This window comes from Pleuronectes platessa, chromosome 20, assembly GCF_947347685.1.
Source record: "Pleuronectes platessa chromosome 20, fPlePla1.1, whole genome shotgun sequence".
NCBI lineage: Eukaryota > Metazoa > Chordata > Actinopteri > Pleuronectiformes > Pleuronectidae > Pleuronectes > Pleuronectes platessa.
This window is the reverse complement of record NC_070645.1, coordinates 7,757,908-7,781,465: the sequence shown is the minus strand read 5'-3', so window position 1 is coordinate 7,781,465 and position 23,558 is coordinate 7,757,908. Positions and strand designations below refer to the sequence as shown.

Below are 23,558 nucleotides of genomic sequence, written 5' to 3'. Positions count from 1 at the left end.
AAGAAACGTTCTTATATTATAGATGTGGTGATTCCAGTTAAATGACTTCTGAGATGAAAGACGATCCTCCAACCTGCAGACACCTGCCAACAATCTTGCACTTTAAAGCCCGCTCCAGACGGCTACATATAGGAGGAGGCGACTCACAGACGCGCAAACTTTACGCACGAGCTCTCCAAATATGACAACAATGCGGAACGAGGTCCAGGGCTCCCCCCTGACTGACGGGGACGGCTTCGACATGTGGCACGATTACATGAACCTGGGCAGGCTCCTGGAGAGGCTGTGCGTCCGGCGTGAGGCGCAGCGCGGAGAGGAGCCACAGCTGGAACCTCTGGCGCAGTGGAGCCCCTTCCGAGACCAGTCCGATCAGCGGGAGGAGGACAACAAACTGTCCGCGGAGACGAGCTCAGTCAGCAGCCTGTCCGACACCAGCTGCGGCGCCAGCGTCTCCTCGGACCACTGTCGCTTCTGCAAGCAGAACGGGGAGTCTCCCAGGGTGTACGGGTCGCACAAGCTGAAAACCGGCGACGGCAGGATCACCTGCCCCATCCTCCGCAAATACACCTGTCCCATCTGCGGGGCCACCGGGGAGCATGCGCACACACGCCGGTACTGCCCGCAGACGCAGCGGAAGGGAGGCGGGAAGATGCTGCCCAGGTCCAGATTCTGGTAGCTGGTTGGACAGGGAAAGACTGACGACACTGAAAGGACTGTACATAATTACATGTTTTTATCCACGTGTTCACGCGCACAGACTGTTTCATGTGCAGCCTATGGAAATGTGCAGTTTGTCTTGAGTCGTGTTTGAGACGACCGCTGCCATGTTTAGTATATATTTGGACTTCAATATGCAGGTTTTGTGATACAGTTAATCTATAAGTGACTTGAGTCTAATTCTGCATATAAAACTTGATTCCAGTGAAGCTGGATTCAGTCTGGTTTATTAGGAAATATCAGTGTTGGGATGTGATGCTGTGATTCTGTTATGTACACAAGAGTTAAATATTGGGCTTTTTACTCAACACAGTAATAACAGAAATAATGTTTTGTATTATTATCGTTCTTGTTCTTCTTATTGTTAGTAGTAGTATTTAAAAGCACAAATGGTTCGATCCAGTGCTACCTGACTATTGTTTGACTGTTTTTTGAATAAAGAAAAACATTTTGGTTTCTAATACATTTGTACCTTTACTTCAGTACAAATTTGATAGTGGAACTTGTATCTGTTGCAGACTATTAATACACAGCATATGGCGTCTTTCTCTAAGTATAAATACAGTTAAGCAGTGAAACTTTAGCACAATGTCAGAGTAAAACATCTGATGCTCAAATGAGCTAAAAAACTGAAACTGAAATATTCCAATGTTGTAAAACTTCGGTGATGTTTACACAGTATTTACACTACAGAGAAAGAAAATCTACAACAAAGAATTGTAGAAAGACAACACAGAGATGTAAAATGACAACAAAGAGACACAAAACAACTGAGAACAGACGCAAAAAAACAACAACCTCTCTTTGGCTCCTGTGCAATAGAGTGTGGGGTCTTCTGTCTGGGCACTGAGCGTGACCTCATGGCTCCATGTTCACTCTCTGCTTGTGTAACTATTTACTTTCGGATTGAAGCAGTGTTTGTTCTCACCTGCGGACCCTCCACCCACTGCCCTTGAAATGTCTCCCTCCAACACTTCATCACAGGTTCCTCACTTTCATTGGCTTCTTATAAAAGGACTCTTACCTGGTCTAACCTGCCATAAAGGCCCGTTACCAAACATGACCACTGGATCAAAGTCTGGCTTTTATAAATGATTAGAATTATGTATCACAGTTATAAGGTGTAGGTAGCTGCATCTTATGAAAACCGAGGGCATGTGAGGGCAGTCTCATAATGTGGATGTCTCAGTTTCACACATGTACACGTGCCGCGGGGCCATAAAAGCTACACAGTTACACAACCTGATCTTTTCTATGAAATAAAAGCCCCTCCCTGGCTGCTCGTTGTGTAGCATTTCTGACTGTTGACAGGAACGCACAATAGCTGGGACGTCAGAGGATTCGTTCTTCACACTCATACTGGTAAAATTTAGTTTTAATGCTAAATTATCAATGTGGTATTTCTAGAACTACTTTCTCATATTGTAATATGTTTTAATTTATAATACTTGTATTTTTAGACAGGTTATCCACAATGGCAAAACATAACTTCAGCCTTCTGATTGCTCTGGTGCTGTCACTGATTGTCTTCATCGTCACTCTAGTCTTTAATGCTCTGGCAGGACCGGGAATATGTAAGTCCAACTCTTAACGCTCCATTTATACACATATTTTTTTCAAATTTAAATAGAGTTTTCATTATACAACAGTAGAAATAATGTTGCATCTTTTGAACTTTTATATTTAAAAGAAACTACAGTGATTTAGTTTCAGCACTGGGATTTGACACTTTTGAATTTGTGTCCCTCAGATCCATTTTTGAGGAGCACCGCTAACATTTCCGATGAGTTTGTGACCCAGATCACACCCTCAGGATGGACCTTTGCCATTTGGTCAATCATTTACATCTTCCTGGCTTTAGTGGTGGTTTACATCTTATCTGGCATCTGTAGGAAGTAAGAACCCACCTAAACGGAAACCTTTTCTACAAAACCAGCTTAACTTTGTTTCCCCACACTGAACCTGGGGCATGTTATTTCCATATCCGTGATTTCATTACCTGTGTGTGATTTACTTCTTCAGGAATGCCTACGGTTACGTCTACTGCAGCCCTGCTGTTTTGCCACATGGGTTTTTCGTTATTTGGTGTTTGAATATGGGCTTGAACACAGGGTGGTTGTTCCTGTGGGACAGAAGGTGAGACTGGACGTTTGTATGTCTTTCATATCTATGTTTATGTCATTGTGTTATTTTTTGGTCCATCCTGTACATATGAAGCTTATTGGAGCGGGGATCCTTCCTTTAAATATTAGATTTTGTTTTTGTTTTTGTGAGGGTTATGTTTTGTTTTGCGATGTTTACTCTGGGTTATATGTGTCAATAAAGTTGACCTGAAAAGAAGGACATCCACACAGTTGAGTTGAGCTTTACAATCATGCTAAGCAACATGACCATGAATGGAAGATTAGATAAGAACAATGCTAGATTTAAAATGTGCAGATAACTTCACAACACAGAAGAAAAATTAAGACATAAAGTGAGATAAAGGCATTGACGGAATCATAAAACAGACTCAAGCTTTTTAGATATGACACGGGGACATAGAGGAATTGTTATGAGGATAATAAAGAACCTGGCACCAGAAGATCATCTATATAACAAGAGGCTATACATTTGTGAATATTCTTTGTTTTACTGGACAGCACCAAGATTGGAATGCTTTATCAATGTGTTGTCCAGAGATGATCACATGTAATGAAACACATTGTCGTCTCGGTCAGTATGATGACCGCTGCTCTGGTCGTCCTCATCCTCATCGCCTTGACCAACTACCTGGTGATATTCTTCTCCTGCTACGGCCTCAACAACTATGGAGCCTGGCTCAGCAAGTACCACAACGTCGACCTGTGGCTCCACCGTGTGTTGGTGAGAGGTTTTATACCTGCAGCCTCCCACTGCCAGCCCTATTCTCCTAATGTTCGTCTCCTGAAACGTATATTCTCTTTCCTTTCATACTGCAGATTCAAAACGGTGTGGCCATATATGCAACTTGGACAACCATCGCATCCATGATCAACCTGGCTGTGGTGCTGAACTATAATGTAAACATGTCCCAGACGGATGCTTCCACTGCGTCCCTCTCCGTTTTGACTGTGGTGTTATTTGTGTGGTGAGTGCAAAGGAGAGAAAAATGGAGTTATACGTTTAATGAATGGATTAATATAAAAAAGCACATATCTGGATTAAATGGGTTTGTCTCCCACAGGTTTATCCTGGAAAACTCTGTCCTGGACAAACATGTGAGGTTCATTCTCACCATTTACCCTGTGGTGATATGGGCGCTGACCGGCGTGTTCATGGCAAACTACAACGCTGAAGATCCAACTCGCAATAATATCTTCATTGGTGAGGAATTTAGCATGTTTTTGTTTTTATTGTCATCAAACCTGGTTAAGCACCTGCTTGTCTGCGTTCAGTCTATATTTCAGACGACACCCACACACACTAACACACACATCTGCTGCTTTCCCTCCTCCACAGTCTCCCTGTTGGCCATCGCGTGCGCCTTCTTTGTCACACGGGTGGGTTTGTTCGTCTGGAGGCAAATCAAAAGTCCACTTTACAAAGATGTCAACCCTGAGGCCATGTGTCCGATGGAGATCGCTGGGAAGCAGAAAACGATTTTTAAGTGACGATGCAGCTGAATATATTTCTGATATGTTTCGTCTCTGAACATGTTGTAACTGATGACTTTTATCCTGGAGACGCTGCAGACACAGGAGGAAGCTTCATAATATAAATACGATTATTAAATTATACAATGATGAATGTCCTTTTTGTAGTCGGAATTCTTTTAACATCTCACAACTATTTTTCAGAGAAATATAACGACTGTGACGTTACTTTTTTGTGCTTGTTCATGAATTTTATCTTTTGTTTTCTGCACTATTTTAATAAATATATATTTTCCTGAATTTTAAGCCCTTGTGAATAGATTTGTAGGGATGATAAATAACACAACTGTTCAGATAAACAGTACAATAAAACATCATAAGGAAGAATTATCTTCCTGGTCACAATGCATATTATCAAATCATGCTACTGTGTGCTGCTGTATTCTGCCTCTGCTGCATGTTTAATTACAGTTTACTACTTATTGATCTGTACTTACCTGACACTTTCACCAGACTCATTGTTTGTACATATATCACTCTCCCCTAAGCCTTGTTATAATGTTTTTTTGTGTTTAGTAATTTGATCATATGAATCACATTTTCTTCTTTGTCCTCTGAAACATCAGCTTCAACCCACAAACAAAGATTAGATTGTTTTAACATCCTACATTGTCTGTTTTTAAGTTTCTGCTGTAACCTTTTTCATTTAAAGAACACTGAGCTGCATTTTATGCTATGAAAAGTGCTTTTTAATCAAAGTTTATTATTATTATTAGTTTTATAAACTGAACTACTGTGGTTTACAGGTTTTTGAAAAATAATGTTGAAAAACTACTACAATAATAAATATGAAAAATAAAACAAAAAACATTCAATACTTTTATACGAGTGCTGAATCTATTTAATTAAATGAACGCACGAAAACCACATAAACCGGACAATTGAGTGTTGAGCTCCTTTTTAAAAGTGTTTTTATGAAAAATAAATAGAGCTGGTTTAGTGTCTGAATGGCCTCTGTGATAACTACACTACATTGAGGCGGACCAATACCCGAATCTCTAGTGATTCAACAAATACAATTGTAACAATTTCTGCATTTAATTTTATTTACAAGCTGATAAAACAGTTATTGTGATACAACTTTCTTCTTATATACAAGTTTAAATGTATTGCTTTTAATTTACATGGTTTCATATTACGAAGTTTTTGGGTACAACTATTGACAGTCAGTATTTTAGGAGCGAAGGCAGTGACGCCGAAATGTAAACGAGATAATAGACACACGCGGCAAGTGGTCACACCTTCCTCTTACACAACTTGTTATGTATAAAACAGGCAGGTCCCGTGCACAGTCCCTGCTGTTTCACTCTGATGAGTGCGTTCACACAGAGAGGAGCAGAGAAAGGTACGTCTCCTGAGTCTTTATCGAGTCTTATCAAGTCTTATAGCTGCCAATTTTTTAATTACCATGGACCGATGCAGCCTATTGTTGCAACACGTGATCCAGTCCAACATTATACAAGCATCGTTTTTGTAACTTGACCCAATTGGGTCCTTGAATTTTGAACATTAAAAATGATTTACTTCAGAGTTTTGTATAGGTTTCCTGGTGAAACGCATCAGAGGAGGTTATAAGAAAAAGCTATAACTTATCGTTATTTTCTCTGCAGCCTCTGAATGTGCTGAAAGGGGTTATTATTATCAATAGCGCTGCCCCTGAGGGAGGTCAGAGGTCAGGTTCAAACACGGGTCATCACAGTGAAGTTGGAGGGAATTAACTGTCTCTCTTCAGGATATTTCAATACTTTTCATCCTTTTCTCAAACAAAACAATCTGTGTGAGTTGTACCAAATGATTAGCCTATAAACAGGACGTCTGTTATATCATCTACAATGTCTTCTTTAACAAGTTGCATACACTCCTTGTGCAAACTCAACATCTTGACTGTTTTTATGTAATTTTCATTTATGACAGTGCTACAATGGCAAAGCATGATTCTGGACGTCTTGCTGCGATCGTGGTTTCTGTTGTCGGCTATGGGATAAGCTTGGTGTTCAATGCGCTGTCAGTAGTTGGGATCGGTGAGTCGGAAATCCTGTTTATCTTTAGCAACCTTCTCTGTGACATAAGTAATGGACACTGTGAGATCAATGATTAACCACAAATAACAGTTAAACATGAATTCTCTATATCTGCAGGTCCCTATTATACAACTACAGCCAATGTGTCTGCGGTGTTTGACACCCAGATCACACCTTCAGGATGGACCTTCAACATCTGGAGCATCATCTATGTCTGGCTCACAGCCATGATCGTCTACATCGTCTCCGCTCTTTGCAGAAAGTTGAGACCAACTCTTTATATTTCTTTTAGAATTTAAAATAATGCCAACTCTTATGCGATGGCAGCAAGTTGTTTCGTACTTAGAGCAGACATGTGTGGGAATATATAACACATAACTCTTTCCTGTTTGAGATGACACTTTTGTTTATTCTCCTGAAGGAAATTGAACAATTGTCAGTACCTTTTTAGAGTTTGACTAATCTGACAATAAATCAAATTTCTCATGGATTGAAAGTTAAACTCTGTCTTGTTGTTTCTAAGGAATGGTCTTGGCTACGTTTACTGCAACCCTCCAGTGCTACCTTATGGATTCTTCATCAGCTGGTGCCTCAATCTGTGTTTTAATATTGGCTGGCTGGTTGTGTGGGACAGAGGGTGAGGTTTTCAATGGCTTCTCTGACTTTTTTCTCTGCATTAACCTTGTTTTGGTACATTTTATAGGTTTATATACCGGACAGGAAAATTAACTATGTCTTCTTCTTGTTGTTTATCGTCCCTTATTCAAGAATAATGATTGCTGCCCTGGTCTTTCTCATCCTGGTCATCTGCACAAACTACTCCATGATCTGCTTCATCTGTCATGGGCTTAATGTGTACGGACCTTGGCTCAAGAAATACCACAAAGTCGACCTGTGGCTCATCCGTGTGTTGGTCAGTAAAAATAATGTTTTTTTTCTGCATTTTAAGCGTAAACACTGAGGTTTAATAATATATTACACAAGTGTATTTGCCTTGTGATATGTCCTTCAGGGCCACCTTAAATTCAAGCAGGGCGTTGTCTTAATATCTCTATATTTGGAAATAAATATACTTATTAATACTCTATTCGCAGATTCAAAACGGTGTGGCGATATACACAACATGGACAACAATCGCAACTCTGATCAACCTGACCATTGTGCTGACGTATGAAGTGAAGATGTCTCCAACAGACGCTGCCACCATCTCATACTCTGTTTTATCTGTTGTGTTGCTCGTATGGTAAGTTTCTCTTCGCCCGGAAGACCTCAAGTGTACATCAGTGAGATTCTGAGGTTAAAGTACTAATGTCGGATTTTTCACAGGTTTGTTTTGGAAAACTTGGTCCTCGACAAACATGTGCGGTACATCCTCATCATCTACCCTGTTGTGATCTGGGCTCTGTCTGGAAACCTGGACAAAAACTATGACGAGGTGTCACCCGGAGTCAATGGCATCTTTATTGGTAAAACACCCTAGAGAATTTATATATATATATATGTATATTATTTGAAAAAACTGAAATAATAATCTATGTATCACATCAAAAAAAAGTTGGGTTATAAGAGTAAATAAACACGATATACAGGAAAATAATTGTAATACTTAGTACTATCCTTTTGCTATTTGCTGAAGTAAGTACACTTTTGCGATAAAGCTAACATTTACGTCAAAATTTGTAATGTGAAACCCTGTACAAAAATGCATTTGGAGCAACTGTATGTAGCAAAAGTGTTATTTGCCACCAATATCAGTTAAAAAAGTTGTATGACTGTATTTTTATCTTTCAGTTGTGCTGCTGGCCGTCGCCTCTGCGCTGTTTGTCGTCAGGATTTCTTTGGTGGTTTGGAAACACATCAAACAGCCGCTCTACGAAGACGCCAGTGCAGATGCCATGGAGCCGATGGATATCGCCCAGAAGCAGAAGAAGATATTTCGCTAAACCATTTTATTTTTTAACAGTCTTACATGTCATGTCACATATCATTGAGAATATATGTTCTGCTTCACATTACATTGTTAATAATCGTGAAGCAAAATGTTTTATTTAGCTAATTTTGATGTATTTAATCATTTTTTCATTACGTGTAGTAAGCTATAAAATGCAATAAGCCATAATTTGCATTGTTCTAATCTGCAATATTATTTTCAACCTTGGCTGACTGCTCCCTGGACCTTTTATGGCTCTTTTCTAACACATTGATTGCTCACACCACCCATAATACTGTGATAAGGAGATGCTATTACACTGCATATCATATGTCAACTGTAAAAGTATAAACATCGTGTACGTTATCACATATTCTTAGAAAATGCAGTTTTATTGTGTTGGGTGGAAAAGTCAAAAGTTGTAGATTGAAACAATGTGAAGGAATTAATGGTTGAGGACTTGCTGGGGAAAACGAAATAAAAATCATACATTTTCGAGAATATACTTTTACAGGGATTTTGTCATGTGTTTTGAATCTTCAGTATTTGTATCATATCAAGATGATGTTTGTCATTTATTTAGGTTGTCATGATAATAACTTACCTGTAGAAGGCAGCAACGCAAATCGTCCTTTCGGTTGGAAAATATAGTATAGAAGAAAAAGAAAAGGTGGTGTTCTACCCAGACCCTAGTCTTGCAGGCATGCACGGTTTTGCCCTCAAGATAAATGTCAATCGTTCCGATGGTTTATATTGTTATAAACTTTAACTACAATCAAGTTTACATTATATTTGGTTTTAGATCAGATATTAAAGCAGAACATTAGCACGGTCAGCCAAATTGGCAAAACCCCCGCTGCCGCGCTGCCTGACAGAACTTACTCGGGGAAAGAATATCCCTTGATAGAAAGCGCGGGGCACATCCAAATTGTAAACAGCGCCATTGTTGTGTTTGACGCAAACTTTCATTCTCCAGTGAGGGAAACAAATCATCCGCACGTGTTTGAATGAGTGTGTACGTGTCTGCTAGCGGGATTCTAACCGAAACAACAGGAAACGCTTAAAAACAAATGTTGTTGTTGACTAGCTAGCTAGCTAGCTAGCTGCTAGCTGGGCTCGCGCTTTGGAAGGGAAACACTCATGCAACGCTACTGTTGAGAAGAAGACTGCTTCGCTACGTCGATGGAGACGAAGTACCCCACCCTGGTGAGTGGAAGACGGCTCTTTGTGCTCGTGTGGTGCTGGTGGAGAAGGGTTGAGAACATGGAGCGATAGCCAGGACTGGGACAGGGGGGCTGAACCCACAGGGAACAAACTACACTCAGTCTTCTGAGCTTGTGAAAGAGCTAAAAACCAACAGCACAACCACACAGTACATGTTTACCACCATGAAGATCACCAGGTCTCGTTTGAACCGTTTTAAGAGATGTTGATTCAGCTGTTTGACTCGCTGTTATCTGTGATGTTGTTATATTGGGTTGTGTACTATTGAAGTTCCATCCAAATAATATCTATCTATCAGATTTTCATCTCTAACAGCTGTAGTTTTGTTATGCTGCCAAAAATGCAGAGGGAAGTTGTAAATATAATATATAATACATTGGGGCTGTCTTATTATGATATTAAAGGTTCAGTGTGTAGAATTAAGTGCCATCTAGTGTTGAGGTTACATGTTGCAGCCGATTACCCCTCACCTCTCCCCCCCTTCCAAACATGAAACCTGTGGAAATCCTCAGTTGTTATGGAAACTCAAAAGATCTTTAATTTGTTCATTTTGGAAGAGTGGACCCACTCCTGATGTAAATATTATGTATTTAAATGTAAAGGGCCCATTCTAGGGTAAAGAAAACTACAATTTGTATAATTTAGACGATTAAACACTAGTGACAAAATCAGTAGGATTATTTATATTCTATTTCTGCCAATACATCCCTTTCACCTAAATCTTACACACTGAACTTTTACAGTCCAATATAATTGTTATCAATAGCAATATATTGCTTAGCTTAGAGTTAAATACTACAACCTTCATTCAGAGGCTGAAATTAGTCTTAAGAACTATTAATAGAAATGTTAATGTTATGACATTTGTTGTGATGATTATCAACAAAGACTCGTGATTTTTTTTTAATCAACAAACATTACTGCTTTAAACCATAGAGTACAGTCATTTTTGTATAGCGTATTTAATAAATTTTATAATAATAATAGTATTCATAGTTTGTCTAATATTCAAACATTCTTCACAGTTAAAATGCAAAGCTAACTTTCTTTGTACCTCCTGTCTGTTCAGAGGCGACCAAAGAGGAAGCTCTGCTACCTTACAAACAAAGACAGGTAGGTTTGAAATGTTGAATGTGTTTTACGGAGAATTTCTGTTTAAAATACTCAGAGTATTGATTAATGTGCTGTGTGAGTGTAGCATCTGATATTATAAAGTTTTCCATCTTTCATTTTGACCTTGACATGTGTGTTTTCAGTGGGTCTAAAAAATGGACGGGGACCATGACACTTGGAGATGTTGATAAGATGTTTGATGACTTAGGTGAGTTGTGTATGTGATTCACACGCTTATTTCTCAGTCAGTTGTGCGTTTTATTACATTAACTTGTGCTTCACAATTCTTTTCAGATTCACCCTCACGCGACGATAGCCTGTTGTCCACTTCTCCTCTGATCCAGACCTCTGATACCAGGACACCACACAGTGACAGAGCGGTTTCACCGGCTCCACAGGAGGGACACCAATCTAAAAAACTCTCACCATGCAAAAAGGTAAAATAAATGCTCAAAACCAAGTCCTATGTGTGAGGTATAAGCCTCTGCTTGTTTCTCTGAATATATCCGACTTGATGATTGATTCAACACAGTTTTTGGCCAATGACTTGCTGACAGGGCCTATGATAGATTAAGTATCACCTATCACCCATGATTAGATCACTTTAAATATGTTGAGCTTTTAAAATGTATGTTTTTAATTATTTAGGGTCCTGAAGGAGCTGCCCATCCTAGGTCACCCAGTCCTCAACTTGACATAGGTAAGCTATTCAAAGGAATCAATGAAATATTTAAATTCTGAATTTACGTCATATGAAATGTTTTGAACATTCTTTACTGTGAGTGTGTTTATTTTCTGTGTTGCAGTTTCAGACTTATTTAAACTGCATGAGCCAGTGAAGACATCCAGCCCTATTGAAGAAATTGTGAGTGCAGTGAATGTAGAAGAGGAGAAGAATAATGGAAAACAAGTTGTGTCTCCAATCCTCTTTGACTGTGGAGAGGAGGAAAAGGAGGAGGCACAGGTGCAGCCGCCAACCATCCAAGAACACCAGGTCAATGGGCACGTAACCGAAATAATGTAAGAAATAAATAATGCAGTGTTGTTGGTATAAAGTGTGGGATTTGAGTCTGTACATTTTCACTCAATTATCTCTATCTCGTTTTTCCTCTTCAATAATCCTCTCGTCCTCATTAGTGGGGAGTCTGGTTTGGATACGCCTCCCAGGAAACTTGCTTTTAAAAGACCCACGGTGTCCACTCACAAAAACAAGGTGGACGGGTCATGGTAAGGACTTTTTAGTTTTCTACAGAATGATTAGTTTACTACAAGGGCTTCATCAATATCTAATGTATAGACATACATGTGAAAATTCATTTTTTTAAACTTTTTTACTCTGCAGCAAAGACAGTCAGCCTGTCACAGAAAAAACACACGAGAAACCACAAACAGCCGTTTCCAAGTGCAAAAGAAAAACACAGAGGTAAGAAGTGGTGACTTTTTTAAATGTTGTTATTATTTTGCAGTTTTACTTTAGTCCAGTGACCCAACAATACTAGATATATCATACCATATCCACCTGTTGGCTGGCTACTTCTTTATCCATATTGCAGTTTTTTTCTTCAACAGAGTGGATTAAATAAATGTAAATCACACATGAAATATTTTATTGTGGTATTTTTTATTTATGTACAAAACTTAACTCAACCGATTCTGATTTCCATTTTTTTTTATCAGACAAGAAAGCACAGACAAACCTGTTGGAGCAGTGACACGGGAGCCTGAACTCGCAGCTCCTGACAAACAGTCAACAAGTGTTCACAGTCAGTCTCTGGGTGAGACGTCCACCCGCGTAGGAAACGACATGTCAGCATTTCTACAGAAGCTCAGAGATGCTGGACAGTCCAAACCTGCATGGTGAGTTGAGAGGAGAGCACATGAATAACCTTTGTATTAAAATATAAAAGCTTAGAATAATGTATCTATAATCCAATATTCTTGTAGTGGCAGGAAGTCGCTGACACCAGTTAAAGTTCCTCCTCCTCCCGAGCCAGAGGACGATTTCCTGATTTTGGAGGATGATGCACCTCTGTGGTTCACCATCCCAAGTAAAACTGCCACAAGTAAGAGACAGAAGCAGAGCAGAACTGACAGCTCGGACAAAGACAGCTCAACAGACAAGGCATCAAAGGACAGTCAGCAGGAGACTGGCCAAAAAGAGGTGGAATCTGAAAAGGGCGAACTGGGAATTCATCCTAGTGATCTGTCAACAAAGAGTAGGAAAAGGCCAGAGAAGATGAATAAAGTGACTGGGCCTGAAAATGCTAAGCATGAATTGACCACTCCTGAAGATCTTCCTGCGGGTGACTCGAAGGAGCAAGAGAAGCCAAATAAAAAGAAACGGCAACAACTCAAGAAGATTCCATCGAAAGAGAGCGAAAAGGCAGAGGAGGAACCTAAAGACATAGCAAGCAGGAAAACGGATAAAGAAAAACTCTCTCAGAAAACGGAGAAGAAGAAAAGCGCGAAGGCTTCAACAGATGTGAAAGAAGTGGCCAAGGCGAACACGGCTAAATCATTAAAGCGGACCAGGAAAGTGACGAAGTGCACTGAAGACATAAAGGACACAGCGAGTGACGAGGCAGGGAAGGAACAAAGTGAAGATCAAAGCAAAGCGAAACCAGGAGATGTTGAAGACTTGGGTTCTCTGTCAGGTAATTACCTCCTACCTCCCTGTTGAAGTAAAACCAATGTTTTAAATAAAGATGGCAATGATTTCTTAGATGTCATTTAAAAACCCTTTTGACAAAGAAATGTAATTGAGGCTGGATATGTAACAGTTTAACCATAAAGGTATCATTAATAGTTACTTTAAATATAACAAATACACCCAAATCTCTATAGAGCTTGAATTAAGAAAATATAAATACATGTTTTTGTTATATGAGACATAAATGCACATTTTCACTGTTTATTCTGTTAAATGGAATTTTTAGCGATATGTCTGTGAAAAGCTTAAATCAGCAAATCGAAAAATCTGCAACTCTATTATTATTACTCATTTATTCTTTATCCAGAGCCCAATTAGCTTGGTCCAAATTATTTTTCCATGAATACAAGTAGCTAAGATAAATAAAAATGTATTAAAATCATTGTATTTAAATTCTTGAGCAACAGTTTCCCCCCCTCCCTTTATTTACAATTGGTGTTAATGGTTCAAGCATCTTTTTTAACTTGTAACCTTGTTTTCAATATTTTTCTGTTCCACAGACAAACAAATGATGAGTTCTGAGGCTCAAACGGACAACAAAGTACCCGCTGTGACTGCATCGAGTTCGTCTGAAGAAAGTCCAATCCTTGGAAAAAGGAAAAGAAAACCAATTGGACAGTGGTGGATGAGCTCTACTGAGAGCACAGAGGAAACCAAGGTCCCAGACAACCACCTCACACACAAGAGGTCCAAACAGCACAGCAACGAGCCCAGCGCAGCAGAAGCTTCACCTGTAAAGACTAAGAAGGTCAAAGTTTTAAAGAAAATAAATCAGAAACGGCCTGTAACGTCGACCAGTCAGAGCACAACTAAAGGCAAAGTGAAGAAAACAAGACAAAACAAAAACAGACCTGCAGGAAGAGACGCACCAAACAAAATGAGAGCGACAGATGAAGTGTTACCGACGGACACGGAGCAGATTGAAGCGCAGCAGCATCAGCCAGAGGAGGATGAGGAGGTCCTGGATCAAGACCAGGATTGTGGGCAGTCTAGCCCTATGTGCTTTCAAGAGAGAGACATCAATCATATCTCAGGTAAGGATTGGTCATTAAAAGGTCATCAGGTAAATCTGAGAGGTCGTAAACAATTAACTGAAGAGGAGAGAAGAAAAACAATGTTCTGCTCCATTGATTGTTTTCATTTTTAGATTTCTCTTAGTCTTTTGAACTAGTAACAACATGCACATCTAAAACATGACCCCTATCACCAATGCTCCTTTTTTCTGTGTAACAATATTTAACCAAACATTGTATAGTAAATTAGCATCAAATATAAAAGTACTGGTAAATTACAATTGTAGTTAAGCACAATATTTGATTGAAAGATTATAGTTACACATCACCTCTAGGTAACATCTGGGGTTTAGTCCTCACCCTAAAGCCTTTAAAATTTCAACTGAAATGTGCTTTCAGTTCGTTTTGAAGTATATCTGATACCCGTGTAACCCTTCAACTAATTCAGATTTTCTTTGTGTTGTTTTACAGGGCAGCAGGTATTTCAGAAAGTCTACCATAATGTCTCTGAGAAAATGTCTGACACGTCAGCATCTGTCTCTCCCAGAGGACCTCAGGAGCATCTCAGGGCAGAAGATCCAGACAAACGGAGCAGGAAACCTCCCGGTAACTGGTGGACGACGAATGGCATGTCTGAGGAGGTGGAGAGCGTCTCCACACTTCCTCAGCAGCTTAAACCAAAGGAGTCCAAATCTCTTAAAGAGAGAAAACAACTTTCCAAACAGAAACCGAGCCGATCTTCTGGACTTAAAACTCCCAAAAAAGGCAAGTCGGTGGTCGCATCCAAAACACCAGGGGGCGTTGATGTGCCTCTGCTGAATCCGAAGCCAATGTTCGCTCCAAAAACCATCAGACGCACTCTGTATACGTTTAAAGACATTTTCACGTCGGCGTCAGAGACCCCGACTGTGGTTAGCAGCAGACACACAGGTCACAGTAACAGATGTGAACCTGCAGAGGTTTCTGTCATTCAGCATGTTACATTCACTCCGACTGATAAAGACACACACAGCGTGGATGCTGGTGGATTCAGGAGCCCTGAGAACAGCCCCCCCACACATGATACCCCACAGGACAGCAGCTGTCAGCCAGAGAACACGTAAGTAAACGTTTAAATATAACATTTAAGAATGTTTGTCAATGTCTTGAATATAATTCAAGTGTTTTTATTGTTATGACTTTTGTTGCAGGTTAAAAGACCTGAGAAGTGGACCGTCCTCTATGATTGAGGTTCAAGAGTGTGAGAACCTGAGTATGTTTCTAAATATTCCATTTATTAAATTAAAATGTATATTTCACTTATACATTTTAGATTAAAATACGTTTTGTTTTAATTTTTTGCAATTTTCTGGTTAATCCAAAAAGGAATAACAATTATTGTTATTGTAAGTGTACAGACAGCACATACTGTACAACTCCTTACAATCCAGGGGTTTACCCATGACACTGTAGCCTGAATAAAACCCCCACGGAAAATACCACGGAAAATGTTGCCAATGAAATATCAAGTTGCATAATTTGAAAAGACATTCCTGAATAAACAACTAGGGGAAACACTGTTATTATAAAGCTTCATAGTGGGAGATTAATAATGTTCATAATGAGAGATTCCACTGTCGAGGATTTTGTTTAGTGTTGCCTTCTCACAGTCTGGTACACATGCACTCTGGGCTGCACGGTACAAGGCTGCAAACTTGCATACATAAGACTTTTTATCGCATCTACAAAAACTAGACTTCATCACCAGGGTGAGCAATGGGAAGCAGAGAACACCGAGTGAATATGATGTTCATCCTAGATACCGCAGAGGGAAATGTCAGTGTGAAGTCAATATTGAATAATTAAAATGAAATAAACCAATCTGACAGTTGGCATGTATGTGTGTAATATTCCCATCAAGCACCTTGCCCTTTTCTGATGATTTATAACTGCAGCAGCTTTGATAATTGCACATGTCGCTCTCATCGCCACGTCTTCCTCGTTTACCTTATTGACCAGGAATAGGAATGACACAAATCTGATCGTTGATTGTGTAGATGCTTAAATCCATAACTTGTTTTTCGTTGACTTTGTTCTAGGTCTCCAGCCATCCAGCGTCCGGGGTGAGCTCTCTGTGTCCGATCTCTGCGCTCCTCCTCTCAAACCGCTGGTCCTGCAGCCGGAGGACAAGGCCGACCTGAGGGAGATGTTTAAGACTCTCTGGCCTTCCACTGACGCCGGTAAGGAATTGCAAAACCGCCCTCTGTTTGAAATTATTTATTCATGTTTGCAATGACTCTATGGACACATGAAATAAGCAGAAAAGTAATCAGCTGGTGTTTGAAGGATCAGGCTGTGAAAGTGGAGAGGGGATGTGTTTTCCAGAAACGAAGTCCAGGCAACGGTTTGTCTTGAACAAACTAGGCACAGTTCCATTTGCACAGTTTTATGAAGCCAAGCAGGTTTAGGTTTACTCCCAGAACAAGTTTAAACTCTTATTTGTATTATATTTAATGTGTGTTGTATTATACGCCTTCTATATTCTGTAAGGATAAGTTTTTAGAGGTGTCCCAGAAGCCCAAGATTGGATTTAGCCAATGGGACTAATCAACCTACCTTTCTGTTAATTAAAAAGTAAAATTAACCTAGCAAGAGAAACTTATGGAGCCAGGGAGTGGGGGCAAGGACACTGATGTCCCATTGCATCAAAACCGATGATGACACAGCTAATTTTCATGTAACTCATAGTTCTTTATCTCATTTAAAAGTGTTTTCATATTTTTTGACGTGTATCTATAATATAACAGATTTTAAATTAAATCTTTAAGTCATTATAAAGAAAAGCTTTAAAACATATGTAATTATTGGCTGGACATCTCTTTGAATGATCTTAACTGTGTAATATGATCACAGACGATGGTGAAATCTCTCCGGATCAATTTGACTGGTACTTCTATCAAGGCAAGGTGTGTGGCTTCCAGGTGGATTTGAACTGTAGCTCCATCTGTAATGGAAAGATTCTGCTGGGTTCCTACATGAAGAAACCTCTGTGGGTGGATCACAGCGCCACCACGGTCAGTTAAATCATTCTCTCACGTAAAATCAGGTCCCCTTAGTCTCCCCCTCCCTGAGTTTGAATACACAAAAGATTTAAAAATAGTTTCTGATGTTCATGTCATTTTAATTTTGTGTTTTTAAAGGTTTTTAACATATTAACAAGCTCTGTTGCTGTAATCATCGATGGCAGGAAGTCACTCTTCCACCCAGGACAAGCCTTCATGGTGCAGAGTGGTAAGAAAATAATATCATCACATACATTAGTGCTTAATTTAACGAATGTTGGGAAACTTGGGAAATGGAAAAAACCTTGCCCATTTCAGAGTAATTTTATAGACTTAATATGGAAATCTAATAATGTCTTATTGTAAATGTAAATGTTTTGTCTGTTGTGTTCACACAGGACACGCTTACAGCATAAACAACATCACCGCTCAGCCTGCAGTTCTCTACTTCACCAGGATATTAGCTGACAGCTCAGAATGAAGTCACATGTTCCTTTCAAATGACCAGATGCCTTAGGACGTTCAAACCAGACTGGAGCTGTGGGACTTTACTTTGTATTTAAACGTACTCACATTTTGTATTGAAATTGAAGATGTAAATAGAAGAAAAAAGGCTGTAATTTTTTTTTATGTTCTTAAAGTTAGCTGTGCTCCAAGCATTTGATAAAAGACATTGAAAATGATTTGTAAATAAAATCTTAGTGCTTTTTGTTACCTTGAGTTTTATTTGGCCATTTCCTATAATTATGCATGTCGTGTTTTCAGCCTCTAGGGGTCAGTGTACAGCTGCAGTGTCAGATTTCAGATATGGTTTCAGTCAGTTTGGGTTTAATACAAACTTTGTGTTAATGACTAAACAATCAGAACATGTGTGTGATTTAAAACATGATGTTTATGACAGAATATGCATCATCTACTCTCAACTTTTTCCGTGCATTACAGAGATCTCCACTATTGCTGTACTTAACACCATATATTTAATTGATCAAAAGTGAATGTGTATTATTGAGTCATTAAATACTGCATTAACATATAACCACACTTACATTAAGTTGGTGGCAAGGAGACACGAGAAAATAGTACGACTTTGAATGTAAAAAAAAAGAGATTACATGTAAACCCCGTGAGTCCGTTTGTGTCGTTCAGTCGACAAAACTCTTAATTGAACTCGTGACGAGCAACAGTTCTGTCTGACGAACCAGAAACGGTGACGTTCCCACGGCGACTCAAACATCCTCCGGTGGCCACTGAGTCGTCATGAAACATTCACTGACCCACTTCATGAAGACTGAATTATGTTTCTGTAAGTGACCATGGTGTATTTTTTTCCCCTGACCACACCGCTGAATACTTCATAACACACTGACACCAACATGAAACCAGAACCCTGATGCTGCAACAATAATCATGTAGTATATGATGTGTGACTGAGATTATTTACTGTCTGAATGAAGGTCCTTCTAAAATGATCAGTCTCTTTCTGGAGGCTGTAAAATATCCATCTCTCCCTGATGGAGACACCAGAATGAAGCTAATCAACGTCCATGACTTGAATACCAAACAAAGGGATACACTCAGTCTCCTCCTCCTCCTCCTCTTCCTCCTCCTCCTTCTCCGCAGAGCTCTAAAGAGCCTGTCACTTTGATAATTCATCACTTCTGAACGTCTGGTCTTCGCTGTGCTCCAGCGGTCCGACTCGCCTCAGGGCAGGATCTCCTTCAGAGAGCAGGATGCTGCAGCGAGCCCCACGAGCGTGCACTGCCTCGGCCTCCCACCTCTTAAATTATCTAGCTCGTCTATGAGCAGATAAGTTGCTTGTGACACTTTGGTGCAGTCAAACAAATGCTTTTCATCAGATACACTCTGTTTGTGTGTTCGTCTTCAGAATAACTAGTGTTAGAAAGCACAGCACAATACACGGAGGTAGATTCAATGTGCTGTACAGGGGCTGTAAAAAAATTCGATTATAATAAAATCAATTTATAAATCCGAAAGCACAGTTTCAAAACATTTTCAAGCCAAATGAAAGAGGTGAAATAAATAAAATCATTGTATTATGATGATACAACCAAATTTATAATACCTGGTGCATGAGGAGCACATTCTTTAGAATAAGATATAACATTTTATACCATGGTAAAATTACAAAGAATATCAAATTGCATAAGATGATGGATTTAGAAGAATTATGGGAAATCTGAGAAAATGGCTAAAGCGTTAAAAAAATTGATTAAACATTCCTGGATCCGCTCCTTCGTCCAGATGCTCACCAAAACCGGATGGATTCTTTGGTAGAAATCTATTCAGTAGTTTTTGCATAATCCTGCTCACAAACACACAAACCGACGCTTATGTCTCCTCAATGCTAACATCCGCGGTGATATCAACGAAGAGATGGTGTCAGGGTTAATCTGGCCACATGTGACTCCTTCACCTCTCTGCAGCAGGAAGCAGGAAGACATAAAGACGTAGTAAACAGTAGAGCAGCTGTGTGAGGCCCTACGTACACACAGCAGAGCTTTGAGATAAACACTAACTCCATCGTAAAACATCAGCACCAAACATAAAGCTCACGTGAATTGAGGGAGATGAAGAGTTACGGGATCACCGAGGTTATTCCAGGTCATCTTGAGGGAGAGTGTGTCGGTGATCAGATGCGAAGGGAGAGAAATGGCCGATGTGTCCGTCTTTGAAGTGAAAGTGCAGAATCCCATCTTTGTACAAGTTTGTCTAAGTGGTGAGACGACCACTGAATAATGTACGACTGAGCAGAACCTACACTCAGCTCCCACCACTTAGTTCGTCTGACAACTGTAATAAACTCCAGACCCTGTACACCTCGCTCGTCTTCTCCTGAGGATCAGCTCTAATGAAGTTTCCTCCGAGCTGCCGCAAAGAAATGACTGGTTTTAGTTTTTAATGTGCAGAGATTTCACCGGAGAAACAAAAGTTATTCCTCAGTGAGATCAAACTGAGGTGTGCTACTTTTAGCCTGCTCCCCACACGACCCCTTGTACTTCTGGGACAATTAACGTGAACGCCTTCTGTAGTTGCGAAAGTAACATTTTGATACACAATTTTATGTCATCATCACTTTTATGCCAATTAGTATCTTTTTGCAATCAGCTCGGAATAGAAGCTTTTAAAAAAACATACTTTTGAGCCAAAACTACAGTGGCCCTGAAGGGCAAATCCCAATTTCAAATGGTAAAACATAACAACAAATAAAAATTGTTAAACCTCTGATGAACAATGGCGGTACCTTCTGTCAATAAGGAGAGTCGCTGATTGGACAAACACACACATCCGTCTTTTTAACACGGAGGAAATATGCCATAAGCGTTCGGTGGCGGAAAAACAACAAGGAAACCAGAGGGGATTAAAAATAGGCAGCAGGTTCTGCCCTTTCCTGTTAGAAGTTAATGTTGTTGTGTTTTTATGAGTTGTTCCCATTTGGACCTCAGGGCCACCGTACAATTCGACAATCAGTTTTTTATATTGCTCATACAACTTTTCCTTTTTGCTAGTTGTAGTGCAAATATTGGAAAGTTGTGACAAGTTGTTGTTTGAACTCTCCTGACACATTTTTGTTTATCAGCGTCCACGTTTTTTCCATATTCCAGCAAAACATGGTCCGAACAACAACTTCACAGCTTAGGAAATGGAACTCCCTGAGGCAGTTGTTGCTGTGAGTTCTCGGTTCATACAATTTCTGTTGTTACGATGAGCGAACAGCTTTTACTGTGAGGAGATGAGACGGCTGCAGACACTTCAGAGGAGCTGGAACCTGCCTTTTATTTAAAAAAAAAAACTGCTTTGTCAATGTAGAAAAAGTTCATTTGAGCCACTTTAGCTCAGCAAATGTTTATATTTCTGAATAACAAATCCAGCTCGGTGCTTTATAATCCTGAATTAAAGCAGCAGGAAGAAACAATATTAGGGAGAAACAGCCGGTGAGCACACTCAATACTCAGAGAATATTAACTACACATTTATACGTCCCTGAGCTTCGCATGCCATGAATTAATTTGTTCATTCAAAGGCTCTACAGGTTCTGTGTGATAAGTGCATTGAGGACGACTTCCTTCCTTTGTTCCATTTCCACTCTGGATGTTTGTTCTTAAGCTGAAGAGTGACAAGTAAACTCTGAGATGTGAATCATCCTCCAGTAATCCAGGAATTATTTCCCCTTCTATGTGAATAGTACAAAATATTTATTGTTTTACATTTAATTTACAAATTTCACACAAAAGTGCAGTTGATTCAGGAGGAGAATTAAAGTCAGGATGTGCATCATGTCGACAAACAAAAAGAGCTCAGGCCGAACTGATCTTTAGATGAATCTCTGCTCTGTTGCTGAGGATTTCACTGATGAATTATCCACAACTTCCCCCGGAGACTTCCCTCCTGTAAACATGTGAAAGTCATTCGAATAAAGATGATACGCAAAACCGCAATGTGGAAATACACGGAAGAATCGCGAACACATCATTTATAACCACGGAAAAACACCACATTCCACATGATAGTAATTGACAGAGTGTGTCCGTGTTGCGTTGTTGTTTACGTGCTTCATGGCCTGAACTTTGTGTTTGTTTATGATGGTTTAAGGGAACTGGACATTTTTCAGCGTCTGTGCATGAGGTGTCTGGGGTTACATGTTGCATCTGTTCAGAAGCACTTTGAACTGACTTGATACGATATCACTCTTATATCTCATTCTTATTCTATTCTATGTAATTATTTTACCCATATTGTATTGTTGTACTTTCTTCCTGTATTTTTGTATTTTGAGTGATGACATTCAAATTGTAATCACTTTTATCATTTTGACTTATAAAGCAATTGTAACTTGTTGCTATATAAATCTATCTAAAAGTGCCATATAAGTAAGGTTGATTATAATTATGAAAATGTATATAAATGTAAAAGTTGTCATATCTTTCACCATATCTCTGTAAAGATCACTATGATACACTAATGTCTCTCTGCACCACTTCAATATAAATCCAGTTTCACCTACGTGAATTCCATCTTTCTCTCTCCTCAGCCTCCGACCCTGAAGTCGATCCCGTCACGTCCACCCACCACCTCCTCGTCGCCTGATCCTCTGTTCCACCACGCCATCACACAGAGGATGAGCTCTCAGAGGAGAAGCTGGGATTTATGTTGCACCTGAGTTTCTCTGGAGACTCGAGCTAAGTGAATGAGAGCAGGAACCTTGGAGCTCATGCTCAGGGCTGCAGTTGCTGTTGATGAGGCCTCTGGTAGATTCCTCTGAGGCTCTGATATCAGATTCCTTCAGCACCGAACACGATCCTTTGTCAACATGACGGGTTTGTTAAGAATTATTGTTTGAAAGGAAAATCAATGAACAGGCATTACATATTTGATTCTCCTTGTTGTAGAGGGCGGACTCTGGGGAAACGCATTTTTCATTCGTCACGCCAACTTTTCTCTACTGAGCTGAAATATGGTGAAGTAGCTCCAACTAAATTGAAGAAGTAGAAGATTCCAAATTGCTTTATATTTGGGTCGGCAACAGATAAGTCCGATAATTTTTAATAACCTTCTTTGTGGAGGTGCGGCCAATTTGGAACATGACGAGTGGGGCAAATGAAGCGATTGAGTTCAGCAGGGCGGCAACTGTTGGGAAGTTAAGAGCATAAACATTTATTTACAAAACGTATGAGATAATTATGACAATGCACAGAGAGCCAGTAATTGTGTCGTTGTTGCAGGATTATGACAACAACAACGACCACAACAACAACAACAAAATCCCACAATCAACTATAAATGTTTATTTTTACACTGTTAGGTGAAGAAAACAAGTTGAATAACCATTTTAAAAATGTAGAAATAAACTTGTTTGCCTCAGGTTGTCAGTGCTGACCTCTCTCCTCTGGTCTCTCCACCGCAAGCGCAATGCATTATGGTATATATAGCTTGATTAGTCTTTTTTACACTGCTTTTCACGATGCATTGAGGGAAATAATGAGTCCACTATATAGGGAATGAAAAATGTCACTAATCTGACAGCTCTACAAAATGGTGAGCTCTCTATATGGTGGCCTATATAGTGATTAGAGGAGGAACAGAGGCGCAGTGGGGG

At 39.7% G+C, this 23,558-nt stretch overlaps 4 protein-coding genes across 4 annotated transcripts; all 4 read left to right on the top strand.

Moving 5' to 3' along the window:
* The first annotated feature begins 181 nt into the window (after positions 1 to 181).
* On the top strand, positions 182 to 676 carry nanos2 (nanos homolog 2). Its single transcript, XM_053412923.1, has one exon. The coding sequence runs from the start codon at positions 182 to 184 to the stop codon at positions 674 to 676; it is 495 nt and encodes a 164-aa protein (XP_053268898.1).
* A 1,515-nt stretch (positions 677 to 2,191) lies between these two features.
* LOC128426179 (uncharacterized) lies at positions 2,192 to 4,349 on the top strand. The gene is made up of 7 exons (XM_053413049.1): positions 2,192 to 2,291; positions 2,468 to 2,612; positions 2,740 to 2,853; positions 3,438 to 3,582; positions 3,678 to 3,826; positions 3,923 to 4,062; positions 4,198 to 4,349. The coding sequence occupies exons 1-7, from the start codon at positions 2,192 to 2,194 to the stop codon at positions 4,347 to 4,349; spliced, it is 945 nt and encodes a 314-aa protein (XP_053269024.1).
* Positions 4,350 to 5,655: 1,306 nt separating this feature from the next.
* Positions 5,656 to 8,381, top strand: LOC128426033 (uncharacterized). Its single transcript, XM_053412889.1, has 8 exons — positions 5,656 to 5,736; positions 6,306 to 6,412; positions 6,530 to 6,674; positions 6,936 to 7,049; positions 7,181 to 7,325; positions 7,507 to 7,655; positions 7,739 to 7,878; positions 8,204 to 8,381. The coding sequence occupies exons 2-8, from the start codon at positions 6,313 to 6,315 to the stop codon at positions 8,353 to 8,355; spliced, it is 945 nt and encodes a 314-aa protein (XP_053268864.1). The 5' UTR covers positions 5,656 to 5,736; positions 6,306 to 6,312; the 3' UTR covers positions 8,356 to 8,381.
* An 834-nt stretch (positions 8,382 to 9,215) lies between these two features.
* On the top strand, positions 9,216 to 18,157 carry si:ch211-161h7.4 (uncharacterized). Its single transcript, XM_053412859.1, has 17 exons — positions 9,216 to 9,548; positions 10,636 to 10,679; positions 10,823 to 10,887; positions 10,974 to 11,116; positions 11,328 to 11,379; positions 11,486 to 11,699; positions 11,817 to 11,906; positions 12,022 to 12,102; positions 12,357 to 12,536; positions 12,624 to 13,333; positions 13,890 to 14,423; positions 14,874 to 15,501; positions 15,593 to 15,654; positions 16,481 to 16,621; positions 17,295 to 17,455; positions 17,582 to 17,672; positions 17,842 to 18,157. The coding sequence occupies exons 1-17, from the start codon at positions 9,525 to 9,527 to the stop codon at positions 17,922 to 17,924; spliced, it is 3,303 nt and encodes a 1,100-aa protein (XP_053268834.1). The 5' UTR covers positions 9,216 to 9,524; the 3' UTR covers positions 17,925 to 18,157.
* Positions 18,158 to 23,558: the final 5,401 nt, after the last annotated feature.

Excerpts from the sequence above, each read along its gene's own strand:
- LOC128426033 (XM_053412889.1), top strand. The coding sequence starts at position 6,313 with ATGGCAAAGCATGATTCTGGACGTCTTGCTGCGATCGTGGTTTCTGTT. Across the intron at positions 6,413-6,529 it reads GCTGTCAGTAGTTGGGATCG|GTCCCTATTATACAACTACA; the intron begins GTGAGTCGGAAA and ends CTATATCTGCAG. Across the intron at positions 7,326-7,506 it reads TGTGGCTCATCCGTGTGTTG|ATTCAAAACGGTGTGGCGAT; the intron begins GTCAGTAAAAAT and ends CTCTATTCGCAG.
- nanos2 (XM_053412923.1), top strand. The coding sequence starts at position 182 with ATGACAACAATGCGGAACGAGGTCCAGGGCTCCCCCCTGACTGACGGG.
- LOC128426179 (XM_053413049.1), top strand. The coding sequence starts at position 2,192 with ATGGCAAAACATAACTTCAGCCTTCTGATTGCTCTGGTGCTGTCACTG. Across the intron at positions 3,583-3,677 it reads TGTGGCTCCACCGTGTGTTG|ATTCAAAACGGTGTGGCCAT; the intron begins GTGAGAGGTTTT and ends TTCATACTGCAG. Across the intron at positions 3,827-3,922 it reads ACTGTGGTGTTATTTGTGTG|GTTTATCCTGGAAAACTCTG; the intron begins GTGAGTGCAAAG and ends TGTCTCCCACAG.
- si:ch211-161h7.4 (XM_053412859.1), top strand. The coding sequence starts at position 9,525 with ATGGAGACGAAGTACCCCACCCTG. Across the intron at positions 13,334-13,889 it reads AGACTTGGGTTCTCTGTCAG|ACAAACAAATGATGAGTTCT; the intron begins GTAATTACCTCC and ends TCTGTTCCACAG. Across the intron at positions 16,622-17,294 it reads CTGGCCTTCCACTGACGCCG|ACGATGGTGAAATCTCTCCG; the intron begins GTAAGGAATTGC and ends ATATGATCACAG.